Source organism: Medicago truncatula, chromosome 2 (assembly GCF_003473485.1).
Source record: "Medicago truncatula cultivar Jemalong A17 chromosome 2, MtrunA17r5.0-ANR, whole genome shotgun sequence".
Classification (NCBI taxonomy): domain Eukaryota; kingdom Viridiplantae; phylum Streptophyta; class Magnoliopsida; order Fabales; family Fabaceae; genus Medicago; species Medicago truncatula.
Window position 1 is genome coordinate 38941185 of NC_053043.1, and position 16996 is coordinate 38958180.

Consider the following 16996-nt stretch of genomic DNA (forward strand, 5'->3'; position numbering starts at 1 on the left):
GTGTTGGACTTAACAATGTCATCCTGAATCGCATTTTGGCAATATTCACTAAACAAATCTCCGGAACCTACCCTTGCAAACGCTTTTTGAGCCCTATCAGCAAAGAGACATGCCAGCCTATAGTAGGTTGATTGAACTATAGGTGTAACAGGTAGGTTGCGTGTTCCCTTAAACACAGAGTTCCACGACTCAACGATGTTGCTTGTCATGTGGCCCCATCGTCGACCCTCATCATATGCTTGAGTCCACTTTTCTTTCGGAATATTGTCCACCCAATCTAATGCACGCTGATTTGCCTCCTGGATTACACCACGATAGTAATTGAACAAGGGTACGTTTAGGGCATATCCTGCATCTTAAGAAAAAACAATTAGTTAGATAGTGAACCTATTTAATAATAACACGATGTAAAAAAAAACTGTAACATAATATTCTTACCCATATTATTGACAACATCCTTGATTGTCCTCATGAAATTCTGCTTAATGTGTCGAATGCAGTACACATGAGCTGAACCAGTTGCTTGCCAACCATTCCTTGGGTCATTGAATGCGCTTTTAATTGATTCATGTCTGTCGGAGACCATGCAGACAGATATTCCCTTTGTGACGTGTCTTCTTAGATTTTTCAAAAAAAAACTCCAGCCCTCCTTTGTCTCACCTTCGACAAGCGCAAAGGCGATTGGAATCGTTTTGTTGTTTCCATCTTGTGCTACCGCAAGCAACAATGTTCCTTTGTACTTGCCATACAACCACGTCCCGTCGACATGGACAACTGGTTTGCAATACTTAAACCCATTGATGCATGGATAGAAGGCCCAAAATAGACGATGAAATTGTGTCTCTCCATTCTCGCCAATCTGCGTTTTTAAATCGAAGACGGTCCCTGGCATTGTCTCCTTCATCACATTCAACCATTGCGGAAGATCCTTATATGATTCCTCCCATTTCCCGTAAATAGATTTGATGGCAGCGTTCTTTGCTAACCACGCCTTTCGATACGTGGTTGTGTAGTTAAACTTTTCTTTAATGTGCGCAATGATCAATTTTGGCGTTACCGAGGCATCCGCATGCACAAGTGTTTTGATGTTTTGGCTTATAAGCTTATAGTTGAGCTTGCGATGATCCTGCGACATTAAAGTCGAAGTGCAATTGTGTGGACCCATCATGGTCCCAATCTTCCATTTGCCTGTCTTTTTTCTAAAGGAAGCTCTCAACTTAAATTGACAAGTCTCGAGGGTACATTGAATGACATATCTTGTTGGATCTGAGTGTATAACATCGTAATCCAGCGATTGTCGAATGTGGAAAGACTTGATTGCATGCAAACAATCTTCTTTGTTGTGAAATGTCATTCCTTCTTGAATAGCCCCATCGACAGGAACATTCTTATTCCAGTGATCGTCGGTAGTCAGAGCATCATATGCATCAACGTCAACGTTACGCATATGCAACGGGGGACAGTAAGCGGCTCTGATCGGCACTGCCTGTAGCGGTGGTTGTGGTTGTGTGCCAGCCATAATGTTCCTCCAAATATTTTCTTCTTCATTTCTGTTTTCATGTTCGTCTTCTTCATCCGCATCATGCTCAAGTGCCTCGTCTTCTTCACTTTCACTTTGACTACTAGATTCTTCTTCTTGATCTTGAATGGTGTCTGGGATGTCTTCAAACTGACGAGTGAAAAGATCTTCAAGGCGGGTTTGTGTTTGTGGTTGCGTTTGCGGTGGTGGTTGTGAAGATGATGGTTCAAATTCATATTGTGTTTGTGAAAACGGTTGGGTGTACGGTAATTGTTGTGATGAAGAAGGGGGATCAAACTCATATTGTGTTTGTGAGAGTAGCTGGGTGTATGGTAATTGTTGTGATGAAGATGGGTGTTCAAACTCATATTGTGTTTGTGAAAACAATTGAGATGTTTGACGCGGTTGTGGTGTTTGATGATGTTGTGAAATCTCCCGATTTTCAATAATAACCGATAACTCAATGGAACCAACCGCATTAAAATATTTGTGAGTGGCAAACATATCTGCAATGTCATCGTTGTCGTATATTTCGGTGTCATTATACTGGATATGACCTTGAACGAAGGCTTGTGGTGCTCGATATATAATTTTAGATATCACCTGAGATTCAGTGAGATGTAGCTTCTGCTCTATTCTTTTTTTCAAATGATCAATGTTGCTTTTGATGCTAACATAAAAACATTTTCTTTGCTCACTTTCAAAAAACGAACCAAATTGATTTCTTGAAACTTTTCCATTGTAGTGAACAATGAAAAATATATTCTCTGGTGTGGGTGCCATTGTTGTTATCTTTCTTGAATAATTTTGCTTGTTTCTAAGTGTTAAGAAGAGCCCATAATATAGAGGAATGCATGGATGCCAACTGATATGCCATGCCACGTGTCAGCTTTTAACTGGGCCAAGCCATTCCCGCCATTTGGACTGGCGGGACCAAGACAAAAGCCTGCACGCGCTACAGTAAAAATCAGGTCTGCAGGCGCGTGAACAGTGAAAAGCAGACGCGTGAACAGCGCAAAGCAGGCGCGTGGCAGGGCAAAGCAGGCGCGTGACTGTACGAAGCAGGCGCGTGACAGGCTTTTCTAGCGTAACAGGACACGTGTTGCGATTTCACAGGCCAGGACTGGTCATTCCCGCCGTTTGGACTGGCGGTAATGAAAGGGAATCCGGTTTCCTGCAGAAACCTGCTGAAAAGACCATTCTACAAGCTAGAAACGATAAATGCATCAGTGAAATGAAAAGACGATACTGAATTATTGCTGAAAGTTGTTGTGGACATAAATTCACAAGATGAAAATTTTCATCTATAAAATCAGTGTTCTAGTTTCACATTACTACACACCAATTTTAAAATTCCTCTCAAAAAAAAACCAGTGTAAAGCTTTCTTCTATAAAATCAGTGTTCTAACCTTTCTTTCCTTTTCAAAAAAACCATACCGTAAAGCCTTTCTTACCTTCTAATTTAAAGATGGGAGACATACTTTATTTAGGCAACAAACATAGATCTCGTCATATTTCAGAAACTATTAATGTAAGTTTATATTATTTTATTTTAATTGAAACTTAATTATATTAATATTATTTATGTTTAATTATTTATGTATATCAATTCTATTAAGAGTATGTATGTATAATTAGTAACACTCAATTATTAACAATATTGATATTTTGTAGAACGAAGACCAACATTATCTTCGAGTTCGATGTCATCGTAAGATTTCTCCGGCGCCCCCAACCATTGAAGATAGCTTAAGGTCAGCCGGATTGTGGGACTTTACTAATTTAAACAAATATAACGTTGATAATCGTTTAATAGTCGCGTTATGTGAAAGATGGAGGCCGGAGACCCACACATTTCTTTTTCCATCGGGCGAGTGTACAATAACGTTGGAAGACGTTCATATGCTCCTTGGTTTAAAGGTTAACGGTGAACCGATAACCGGTAAAACAGAAGTTGGGTGGGAGATTGTTGAACCTATATTAGGAAGTAAGCCATTAAACACTCGCCATGACGGGAAGAGTATAAGATTATCATGGCTTCAAGAATATATCAACGGTGTTGGTATGACAGGTCCCCCGACGACTCTACATATGTTTAGAGCCTATTTCTTATACTTGATAGGCTCTCGAATAATGCCTAATAATAGTGGTAATCTTGTACATTTATCGTTTTTGCAATTGTTGGATAAATCACCTGAGGAGGTTGGACAGTATAGTTGGGGTTCAGCTTGTTTGGCCACGCTATATAGATCCTTGTGTGACGGTGCAATATATGGCAATACCGAAATGCCTGGGTGCACAATTCTCTTGCAAGCATGGGCGTGGTCAAGAATGTCATGCTTAGCTCCCGTGCCAAGGATACCACCGCAAGCTCATGCACAACTTCCGTTGGCAAATATGTAAGTAAAATAAATGTTATTTTTTTTTATTAATTTTTACATAAATTTATCCAGACTTTACTAATTATAACATTTTCAAAATTAACTAGATGGCTAGAACATGGTAATAAATTCGTGGAAAATCCTCGGCATAATCTTGTATGTACGCGTTTAAAAATCGACACCATGACATATGATCAGGTATTACACTTTCTTTTAGTCATTGCTTTTTAGTCAACAATTGAAGACTAATATTCATTCTTTTTAAACAGTTCTCCTGGAGGCCTTATGTCAACTTCAATTACAGCAACGAAGAAGAAAGCCAGATATGGTCTGCAAACACATATCTCATCTGTTTTCAGATTGTCGAGAGACATCAGACAGACAGAGTAAGGCTTCAATTTGGCTTACCGCAACACCCACCTTCCTTACCAGAAAATTTGAAAGATTTCCACAAAATTAATTTGTCAAAAGATAGAATTAAAGGCTCGTGGGGAGATAAGCATCATCGTCAAGTCCAAAACTGGAACCAACGTCATCAATTAGCACTTCACGGCGTTCGGTATAACCATGAGGTTTATCCAAATCGTCAATATTTTGCATGGTATTGGGAATTTTTCGGAGATTATCTGTGGCTTTCTAGAGAAGTATTATTGTCAAACCCAAGGCAAGCATGTGCATCAATTTTACCAGGATTGCCGCGTGACTATCCTGCAGTCCCACAAACTTATACGGTGCCAGATGAAAATATGTGGTCAAATACACCTCCACCCTATAACCAATTCATGACACCTCCACCCACTAACTTTGACCAAACATTTAACCCATCCACCAACTACAACTACAACCAAACTTACCAATCACCGCCACAACCCACAAACCAAATCTTACATAACACCCCAATCCCATATCCAACCTATTCTCAACAAAGTCATCATGGAGAAAGCTCTCGAACATCAAACTATTCATTTGATGACTACAATCCAACTCAATACACCACACAAACCGGTTATCCAGACCAATCACAATACTCCTCGTTCAACCTACCAACCACTCCACACTTTGTCAACTATCCCCAAACAAGCTATGCACCTCAATGGCCAAATTCACAAACAAATCCCATAGAAAATCTGGCAGCAGGGTTTAATGACGATGACTTCGTTAATGAAATCTGGACCAATTCAGCTTCACAAATGCAAAATGAAGTCGCTATGTGTGCTCCCTGATTTTCGGATATCAAACCATTGATTGATTTGAATCGTCAATCTTTGAACTCTCAATTTTTATTCGTGGGAAGGGAAAAAATGAGTAAAAACCCTTATCGAGACTTTGGATTCGGGGGTTGGTTTCGAATAGGGAAGGTGTTAAGCACCCTAAACGACTTCGGTACTCCGAAGGAACCGCTTACCTAGATTATCTTGTGCTAAATTCATTTGCTTACTTGAAAAAATTATTACCTAAAAATCTAAGTGAAAGAATGGAGGGAGAAGAAGTATGTTTTTGGTTATTTTTATTTGATTTGGGAGGACAAGTCCTCTGCCTACGTACCCTTTTGGGAAGGGATCAAAACCAACGTAGTTCCACTCAAAAATTTCTTTGGTGGGTTAGGTTGATTTTAAGATTTTTTTTGAAAATGGTTTTAAGAAGAGAAAGAGGCCTCAAGGCATGAGATAAAAGAAATGAGTGAGGTTGATTGATTTTAAATTTTGAAAATGATTGAAGTTGAATTAAAATTGATTGAGAATTTGATTAAGAAAATAAAGGGAAAATGTTATTAAGAAAATGGTTTTTGAAGTTTCGCATATTCGATTTTTTTTGAGAAAATGATTTTTCTAAACTAACGGTGAAAACTAACGTAAACGTCGTAAAAACTAACGGAAAGCGGTAAATAAAATGTGGTAGTGTCGGTGCATGTGTCGGTGCTTGTGTTACCTACATTATTACATCAACTCCTAAATACAATCCTAAGGCCTTTATGCCAAAATAAAAATGCAAGAAATAAAATTACATCAATTCCCTATTTATACACACTAAGTCAATGACAAAATAAAATGATGAGAAAATTAAATGTGCATGCTATGATTCAAGACAAAAATTAAATAGTTAGTAATCACAAGAAATATTATGATGAATAAGACATAAGAAATAATAAGCGAGAATTTAAGTCAAGCAACAATTAAAATCATCATATAGAGATTAAAAGCAAGTAATGAAATGAACAAGAAAATTCTAAAAGAAAACAAGTAGGATGAATTTTTAAAATTAGAGAAAATTAAAATGATGAGAACAATATTTTTGGAATTTTTTTCTAAGCACAAAAATGTCAAAAAAATGTAAAAATAGTATTTAAAAAATAAAGACAAAAAGAAATAAAAAAAAAAAAAAAAATTGGCTCAGCAGGAACTAATCTGGACCGTTGGATGAATCCAGAGGTCCAGATCTGAATCCCAAGATCTCATCACAGCCATTGGATCAAAGATCCAAGGGTTTAAAAAAAAGCACAAAATAGAGAAGGAAACATAGAGAGCACAGCGACCGTCAGATCAACGATCTGACGGTTCAAACAGAAAACATACCACAGTCCACACAGCAGAACACATACATAATTTAAAGACAGATCAAACAGTGGCCGTCAGATCAAGGAACGATCCAGATCTGATGGCTACTAACGCGATGGAGCATTGTATGGTTATGAGTACGCGCGCGTGTGATCCGGCAAAAAAGAAATTACTATAAAAGCAAGTTTAACAAAAAAATCAACACAACTCTAAAACACTTCTCTCTCTAAGTTAAACTTAGAGAGAGAAGCTCTCCCCTCCCTCAAGAACAACACGGCCGGAGAAGATGAAGAGGGGCGGCCGGAGCTGCTCCGGCGTGGTGGTCGGCCGGAGCGCCGCCGCGCCGGAGTTTTTTTTGCTTTTTTTTCGAAAAATTTTGCACCAAAACAAACCTCTTCCCTTCCTCTACTCAAATCTAAACTCATAATTTCTAAAACATGCACCAAAAATCCTAGATCTACAATCTTAGCTTCAAACAAAACTTCATACAAAATAACCAAAAACACTAGCAATACTACACAAGAGGTGGAAAGGATCAAAAGTTACCTGTAATGGAGAGCTTCACGTTTTTCTCCCCTTTCTCCGGTTCGTTTTGCTCTTCTCCGGTCCGGTCCGGTTTTGATTGCTTCGGTTCGGTTTTGGCTTGTTTATGCTTGTTTGTGATTTGTGTGGTTATATGAATGGATTTGAGGTTTTGTCAAAGTTTTGGTGTTGCTGGATTTTTCCTATGAACCCATGAATGTTCTTCTTAAACTCATGCTATTTTTTTGTAATTTTTGTGCTTGATTTGAAAAAGGGTTGGAAAAGTAGAAAATTAGGGTTTGTGAATTGATGCTGATTTTTTTTCTGACATGAACAGTGATTTTTTTTTTTGAACCCATTTCTCAATGATTGACAGTGTATTTATAGTGACAAAATAGGGTTGGCTCTGGTACAGATCAAAGACCAAAATACCCCTGTTGGAGACTTGGGGATAAAGACTTAACAAATAAAAAAAATAAGAAAAAGGAAAAGAAAAGAGGAAGGAAAGAAAGAAAGTTTACGTGACTTTCTTTTCTTTGTTTTTTTTTTTAAAAAAAATAATAAAATAAAAAAAAATAATAAACAGAAAAGAAAAATAAAAAAAACAAATAAAATAAAAATAAAATATTAATTAATATAAAAAAAGTCCCTTCGAAATTTGACATGAGGTACTTCAAAGTATCCTCCCTGCCGAAATTTCGGTTGAAATGATTAAAAAGACACGACTTTGAAAATACAATTAGCCCTTTTAAAATGACTTGACTGTTATGACTAAAACTTTTAAATATAAAATGCGTCTAAAAGTTATAAAAAAAATACAGATGAAGTGATTTTAACTGTTGTAAAAAGCGAGCAGAGACTTAAATGCAAGATGACAGTTTTTAAATGATTAAAGACGAAAAACACGAGTTTTAAATGGTAAAAAAAAAAAAACGAATAAAAGAGCAGGTGGACTATTATAAAATATGGACAAAAAAGATTTCAAATGGTCCAAATTTGGGGTATGACAGATGCCCCTATTTAAGTTTCTTCGTCACGAAGGTTTTAAAAGGGAAAACTTTTAAACCACAGGGTCGAAGAGACTTAAATATAAAAAGACGCCAATTTTGGACCGTTTGAAATGCCAGATATGCGATGCTGATGAATGTGATGATATGACTGCACATGATGCAAGCATGAATGTAAAGATGATGCATAAAGACTGACTGGAGGACAATTGGATAGGTATCATTGGGGAAAGAAATGATACGTAACGCTTATGATTGTTGTAGATAGCTTGAAACGACTGGAGTATAAATGATTATGTTTATTAACGTTGATTCAAAGTAAAGGTAAAGACATGATCAACCGACGAGTGGCGAAAGTAAAGACATGATTTGATTGCCGACGAGTGGCGAAAGTAAAGACATGATTTGCCGACGAGTGGCGAAAGTAAAGACATGATTTGCCGACGAGTGGCGAAAGTAAAGACATGATTTGATTGCCGACGAGTGGCGAAAGTAAAGACATGATTTGCCGACGAGTGGCGAAAGTAAAGACATGATGGACCGACAGGGTTTGCTAACATTGTGGGATAGCAAACACCCGGTAAAATAAAGGCAAGACGGACCGTTAGCATCTGCTAAAAACAAAGCCTCCGGTGAAAGTAAAGACATTGTAAAGCTTGGTATCAATGAGGGAGTAACTTGATAAAGGTAAAGTTAAGGGGAACAAAGAAATTGTCTGAAGACGATGGGGAAATTGTATAGACTGGTTACTGGCGAGACCTGCCACTTTGAAACATGATTGGTTTTATAACATACCTGAGTTTAGACACATTTTGAGGATAATGAAGCAAAATATTGGGTAAAAATGCAACTATGTATGGATGATATTTATATGCGTGCTATGTATGCATGAATGAATGAATATGTATGAGACTCATATGACGGTGTAATGGTAAGATTGTTGAGACAGGACTGGGCAGGTCTACGAGGAGAATGGCCCGGCATCACTGTACGAACACTCAAAGCCTTCATTGGGGATAAAGTCACGGGGGATGAATCAACCATTGTTGGGGTACAGCCCTTTAAACATACTGCTGGGGTAAGTCCTCATGATCAAAAACTAGGGTAGAAGTCGCCATTTATCGGGATGAGACCCATCAATCAACCATTCTGGCAGGGGTCGCCATCAATCAAATCACATGCAGAAGTTGCCATCAATCAAACCACAGGCAGAAGTCACAATTTTTCGGGATAAAACCCATCAATTAATAAATGTGGCAGAAGTCGCCATTCTGTAAGCCAACACAAAGTGCATTCTTCCATTTGGCCAACTTGAACTGTGATGCCTCTGTCTTTTTTTCATTTCTTTGTATATTTTTTTTTTTTTTTTGAATCCCTAACTTTTGCCTGGACCGCCCTTTCGGGTCTTCAATCCACCGGGAATATACTCTTTTTGTTTGTATGCCCCTAATTTTTGCCTGGACCGCCCTTTCGGGTTTTCAGTCCATCGGGACGCTCATTTTTGGCGTAAACCGCCCTTTCGGGTTTTCGACTTAGCGAGCTTTTTACTTTTACTTTTTTTTTTTTTTTTTGTACCCTTTTTTTTTGACAGAGGTCATCTCACAACTTTTAGTCATGCCAACCTTGTAGAGTTTAACTGTCCTTGAGACGGATGTTGATGTATGTTTCACCTGCTCATAAGTTCAAAGAAGATGTACCTGTTGTTTATGCTTTTCAGAAGACATGATAAAAGTTGTTTTTTTTAAAAGATTTTTTTTTGAATTTTTTTTTGCTTTAGGTATTAACATCAAAAATAGAAGAAAAGTTTGCAAACAGAATAAATGAGAATTTCAAATAAATGGGCACAAGCTCAAGTTAATGTAAATGGAGTGGTGGCCTGCCAAAGGCGTGGTTCCACGGATTTTAAAAGTTTGGAAAATGGTAATTAAATGGAAAAGGTACATTGAACACAATAACCACTGTTTCCTCTACCAACTTTGAATCCCACTGTTCTGAGTCTTTGATTTGCAGACGCTTCAGAACGGAAGCCAACTAAGATGCCCCAGATGAATCATATCTGATTTGATGCAATTACCTTGCCACGAGTCGGAGGTCTTTTGACGGCTGAAATGCCCCATATGAATCATATCTGATTTGATGCAATTACCTTACCATGAGTCGGAAGTCTTTTGCCGGCTGAAATGCCCTAGATGAGTCATATCCGACCAGATGCAGTTACTTTGTCATGATCCTTAACTTTTGCATAGATCGCCCTTGCGGGTTTCAACCTATCAGGATAATCATCATTTTTTCATTTTATTTTATATATGTCTCTAACTTTTGCATGGACCGCCCTTTTGGGTTTTCAGTCCATCGAGACGCTCTTTTTTTTTTGCCTAAGCCGCCTTTTCAGGTTTGCAACTTATCGAGCTTTTTCATTTTAACAAAGTATTTCTTGACTGCATCGGTATTCACAGGACATACAAGTTTACCCTCATTCTTTGTATTAGGCATTCATTGCCCCTGGAACTTGGTTAAATCAGATAGTATAACTTTTGAGCACAAGGCCACTCTCTTGACATTCATGGGGACGAGCCTTCTCTTGTTGAAAACTTGCTTCATGCTTTTGATACAACTGTCCACGCCATATGGCAGTAACACTTTTAAATTCAATCAAGCTTAGCTTTCATTGGAACTCCCGTTGACGGGACTTTGACCTCCATGTGAGGCACTGCGTTTATGTTTTATACAGAGGGATGGAGGGTGGTTTGCCCATGTTGAAGTGTGCACTTGAAGTATAATATCCTTGCAAGACAAATGGTAGCATCTCGTGCCAGTCTTTGTACATGAAAGTCCACTTTTGGACAATCTTTCTTGATATTTGCTGCTTCTATGGCCAAGATGCCCTAGTAGGAGAGAAATCTTAGTGGAAGTTTCTTCATCATCCTCTTCTTCAGCCTCATATACAAGGAACTCAAAGTCGAGCGAGAGTACAGGGTTTAAGTGTTCAACGGGTTTATTAATGCATGATTTGATTATTGATACAAATATTATGATTATGCAGATATGTGGAAATGATTAAAGAAAAAGAAATTTTTGGTTTTTTTGTATTACCATTTTTCCAGAAAAAGCACAAAATAAAAGAAGGTCGGGACCAAGACGACCTTTTCATTAATGATGAAAATAGATACAGCAAAAAGCCCTAAACAAGTTCACTTCCGTCTCGGGTGGGACGAAAGGATTTTTTTTTTTATATTTTTAAAAAACATAAAGCCACAAACAAACATATTAATTGAACAAAAGAGTAGTAGAAATAAACATCCGCAAAGGCCCAATTGTAGCTAAACACTCCACATGTCAACACAAGGTCCAAAAATCCGATAGCAGGTTAACTTGCACATTCAGATCCAAACTCTTCGAAAGGTATGAGATCGTCTTCGATCAGTTTCTGGACTTCAATCTTTAAAGAAAAACAGCGCTCAACATCATGACCTTGTGCCCCTTGATGGAAAACACAAAAGAGATCAGGTCTCCATCGAGCCGGCAATTTCTTCGGTATTGGAGGAGGTGGCCTAGTCTGGACAAGGTTCCTCTCAAGCAAATAGGGAAACAACTCCCCATATTTCATTGGAATCGGATCAAATTTAATTCTTGGAGCCTGCTGTCGAGGCTGTTGTTGATATTGCTGAAACTGGGGCTGATAACCCGGATTGCGGACAACATTCATGATGGGCAAAATAGTGGTAACAAAGTGAGAATCCAGATGTTGTTGTTGAAGTAGCACTTTTATATCTTGGTCATCGAAGGACCAGACGTTATTTTCAATCAACTTCTGAACTTCTTCTTTCAAAGGGTAGCACTGCTCAGTGTCATGACCTGGTGCCCCTTGATGGAATACACAGTTGAGGTCAGGGCGATACCAAGGTGGCAGCGAATTCGGCACCCGAGGAAGTGGTAGGGTTTGAACAAGGTTCTTCTTAAGCAAAATGGGAAGCAAATCCGCATATTTCACAGGAATCGGGTCACACTGAGATGCTTTTTGGACCTGATTTTGCGGAATGAACTTCTGAGGAACCTGATTCTGAGGGATAGACTGCCGAGGAGCCTGTTGTCGAGGCTTTTGAGGGCACATTGGCTGATATGGTGATTGAGGCCTTTGTTGGACAAGCGGTGGATCGTTTGTAGCCATCAATGAAGATACAAGGCTAGTTAACTTCTCTACCTCAGCCATAAGTGTTGTTACCTCTCCACGAAGCTCATGAACCTCTTGCTCAAGCCGGTCCATTTTTCTTGTTTGCACGAGTGTCTGCATATGCGAGCCGAACTTGGATGAAGACATCTGACCACTTTACTGTTGGATTGACCTTTTGTAGGTAAAAACAAAATATGAGACATGGACTAGAAACTATGAATGCAAAGATGATGCATGATTTATAAAAAAATGTACAATTTTTTTTTTTTGAAGGACTTATCAAAGTTAATTTTTAAACATTGTAGATAAACATGGTTTCATTTGAAAATTGTGAAGATATTGCAAAAGGTCCTTTTTCAAATGATAAGAACGAAACCAAGGAAAAAGTTCTTAACAAAAGTTAAAGCTTAGTTAAGATTTTTTTTATTTTTATTTTTATTTTATTTTTTGAAGTTGTATCTCTTTGGTGTTCATTCTTGTAAGGTCCATATCCATGATGTTTGCAAAAACTTGTCTAAGTCCTTCCATTTTTGATAGAAAATGTTGTTTATGAATGAATGCATGTATGCATGGTTAGTCTAAAGTATATAGAATACATGATGAGGTTAAGTCCACATGTTGGAGTCAAAGGTAACAACGTCATTTGGTAAGGACTACGGTCTCAAATGTAGCTGTATCACGGTTTCTACCAAGTTCCCAAAGTCTTTAACCACTTCCGAATATTTATCGGGTGACGGGAGTACTCCCATTCCAATTATATTCGTCGGAAAGTCTCATTTGAGTGTAGTATCGCGTATCAACTAATTCAAGAGTACTCTAGATTAGCCACCGCACTACGTCCTAAAAGGCCAGGATGGGTTAAAGGTGACTAAAGGTCCTCAACTTCAATGGTCACTTGAAAATAGCATGCCAAACATGAGTACTCACGTTGACTACATATATTTCCAAGATCCCTCCGTTGAGTGGGGTTATCACATGTGCCAATACCGAAGAGTACTCTTGGCATGGAACTATGATTATACCACCGTCCTATCTTAAGTTTCCCTCAAGCTCGGGTGTAGAGCTTATCTCACCACTCACGTAAACATGTAAGAAAATATTCACAAAGCGTAAACAAATAATAAAGCACAAAATAAAGAAAGTAAGGTGGGTTTAACCCGCATAGGATCTAAGTCCCCAGTGAAGTCGCCATTCTGTGCTCCCTGATTTTCGGATATCAAACCATTGATTGATTTGAATCGTCAATCTTTGAACTCTCAATTTTTATTCGTGGGAAGGGAAAAAATGAGTAAAAACCCTTATCGAGACTTTGGATTCGGGGGTTGGTTTCGAATAGGGAAGGTGTTAAGCACCCTAAACGACTTCGGTACTCCGAAGGAACCGCTTACCTAGATTATCTTGTGCTAAATTCATTTGCTTACTTGAAAAAATTATTACCTAAAAATCTAAGTGAAAGAATGGAGGGAGAAGAAGTATGTTTTTGGTTATTTTTATTTGATTTGGGAGGACAAGTCCTCTGCCTACGTACCCTTTTGGGAAGGGATCAAAACCAACGTAGTTCCACTCAAAAATTTCTTTGGTGGGTTAGGTTGATTTTAAGATTTTTTTTGAAAATGGTTTTAAGAAGAGAAAGAGGCCTCAAGGCATGAGATAAAAGAAATGAGTGAGGTTGATTGATTTTAAATTTTGAAAATGATTGAAGTTGAATTAAAATTGATTGAGAATTTGATTAAGAAAATAAAGGGAAAATGTTATTAAGAAAATGGTTTTTGAAGTTTCGCATATTCGATTTTTTTTGAGAAAATGATTTTTCTAAACTAACGGTGAAAACTAACGTAAACGTCGTAAAAACTAACGGAAAGCGGTAAATAAAATGTGGTAGTGTCGGTGCATGTGTCGGTGCTTGTGTTACCTACATTATTACATCAACTCCTAAATACAATCCTAAGGCCTTTATGCCAAAATAAAAATGCAAGAAATAAAATTACATCAATTCCCTATTTATACACACTAAGTCAATGACAAAATAAAATGATGAGAAAATTAAATGTGCATGCTATGATTCAAGACAAAAATTAAATAGTTAGTAATCACAAGAAATATTATGATGAATAAGACATAAGAAATAATAAGCGAGAATTTAAGTCAAGCAACAATTAAAATCATCATATAGAGATTAAAAGCAAGTAATGAAATGAACAAGAAAATTCTAAAAGAAAACAAGTAGGATGAATTTTTAAAATTAGAGAAAATTAAAATGATGAGAACAATATTTTTGGAATTTTTTTCTAAGCACAAAAATGTCAAAAAAAATGTAAAAATAGTATTTAAAAAATAAAGACAAAAAGAAATAAAAAAAAAAAAATTGGCTCAGCAGGAACTAATCTGGACCGTTGGATGAATCCAGAGGTCCAGATCTGAATCCCAAGATCTCATCACAGCCATTGGATCAAAGATCCAAGGGTTTAAAAAAAAGCACAAAATAGAGAAGGAAACATAGAGAGCACAGCGACCGTCAGATCAACGATCTGACGGTTCAAACAGAAAACATACCACAGTCCACACAGCAGAACACATACATAATTTAAAGACAGATCAAACAGTGGCCGTCAGATCAAGGAACGATCCAGATCTGATGGCTACTAACGCGATGGAGCATTGTATGGTTATGAGTACGCGCGCGTGTGATCCGGCAAAAAAGAAATTACTATAAAAGCAAGTTTAACAAAAAAATCAACACAACTCTAAAACACTTCTCTCTCTAAGTTAAACTTAGAGAGAGAAGCTCTCCCCTCCCTCAAGAACAACACGGCCGGAGAAGATGAAGAGGGGCGGCCGAAGCTGCTCCGGCGTGGTGGTCGGCCGGAGCGCCGCCGCGCCGGAGTTTTTTTTGCTTTTTTTTTTCGAAAATTTTTGCACCAAAACAAACCTCTTCCCTTCCTCTACTCAAATCTAAACTCATAATTTCTAAAACATACACCAAAAATCCTAGATCTACAATCTTAGCTTCAAACAAAACTTCATACAAAATAACCAAAAACACTAGCAACACTACACAAGAGGTGGAAAGGATCAAAAGTTACCTCTAATGGAGAGCTTCACGTTTTTCTCCCCTTTCTCCGGTTCGTTTTGCTCTTCTCCGGTCCGGTCCGGTTTTGATTGCTTCGGTTCGGTTTTGGCTTGTTTATGCTTGTTTGTGATTTGTGTGGTTATATGAATGGATTTGAGGTTTTGTCAAAGTTTTGGTGTTGCTGGATTTTTCCTATGAACCCATGAATGTTCTTCTTAAACTCATGCTATTTTTTTGTAATTTTTGTGCTTGATTTGAAAAAGGGTTGGAAAAGTAGAAAATTAGGGTTTGTGAATTGATGCTGATTTTTTTTCTGACATGAACAGTGATTTTTTTTTTGAACCCATTTCTCAATGATTGACAGTGTATTTATAGTGACAAAATAGGGTTGGCTCTGGTACAGATCAAAGACCAAAATACCCCTGTTGGAGACTTGGGGATAAAGACTTAACAAATAAAAAAAATAAGAAAAAGGAAAAGAAAAGAGGAAGGAAAGAAAGAAAGTTTACGTGACTTTCTTTTCTTTGTTTTTTTTTAAAAAAAAAAATAATAAAATAAAAAAAATAATAAACAGAAAAGAAAAATAAAAAAAAACAAATAAAATAAAAATAAAATATTAATTAATATAAAAAAAGTCCCTTCGAAATTTGACATGAGGTACTTCAAAGTATCCTCCCTGCCGAAATTTCGGTTGAAATGATTAAAAAGACACGACTTTGAAAATACAATTAGACCTTTTAAAATGACTTGACTGTTATGACTAAAACTTTTAAATATAAAATGCGTCTAAAAGTTATAAAAAAAATACAGATGAAGTGATTTTAACTGTTGTAAAAAGCGAGCAGAGACTTAAATGCAAGATGACAGTTTTTAAATGATTAAAGACGAAAAACACGAGTTTTAAATGGTAAAAAAAAACGAATAAAAGAGCAGGTGGACTATTATAAAATATGGACAAAAAAGATTTCAAATGGTCCAAATTTGGGGTATGACACTATGGAAACTAACGATGATGCTGAAATTCTTGACAAGGATGTGGAAGAGGAAGAGGAAGAGGAAGAGGAAGCGGAAGAGCAACACCAACGACCCGTACGGAACAAAAAAGATAAATTATGTGCTACGGGAGGTCATAGTTTACATTGGCGTAATTGGTTTCCGCGGAGAAAGTAGTTTTTTTATTAAATATTTATCATTATTATTATTTATCATTATTATTATTATTATTATTTAACTGTGAAATAGAAAAAACGAAAAAAATAATAAAATAATCAGTCCCGCCAGATGAAACGGCGGGAACGGAAAAAAAAATAAAAAAAAAAAAAAGCAGCGCCAACCTGACGCGACGGCTGTCAGATCCGGCGGCCAGTCCCGCCATTTCAGATGGCGGGAACGCGCTAGAAGACAAAAAAAAAAAAAAAATTCAAAAGTGGGTCATTTCGGTATTTTTTTTTCAAAGGGGGTCATATCTGGATTTTTTTTGGCAAAAAGGGTTAGAAAAAAAAAAAATCTCAAAGAAGTGTGCCTTGAACATGTGAGAACAATGCTTTTTTCTGTTAATTAAGAAACATGCTATTATTTGGGATTCATGAGATATATGTGTGCTTTACCCACTCCACCTACTCATTGTAAATATTGTTTTGGTTCATGATTTAGTTTCTTTAAAATTGTGTTATCTATTATGTTATTTTTCGATGAGAACAACTTCAAGAAGGAACAATGGGCAAATGATAACCCTTTAGATTGTGACGTGAGAATGTGCAAATCATGAGTA

General features: G+C 37.2%; 1 protein-coding gene across 1 annotated transcript; it reads left to right on the forward strand.

Annotated features, from left to right (window-relative positions):
• Positions 1 to 3210: 3210 nt before the first annotated feature.
• On the forward strand, positions 3211 to 5133 carry LOC112420299 (serine/threonine-protein phosphatase 7 long form homolog). The gene is made up of 3 exons (XM_039830710.1): positions 3211 to 3918; positions 4008 to 4098; positions 4170 to 5133. Exons 1-3 carry the CDS (start codon positions 3422 to 3424, stop codon positions 5121 to 5123), a joined length of 1542 nt encoding a protein of 513 aa, XP_039686644.1. The 5' UTR covers positions 3211 to 3421; the 3' UTR covers positions 5124 to 5133.
• The last annotated feature ends 11863 nt before the right edge of the window (positions 5134 to 16996 follow it).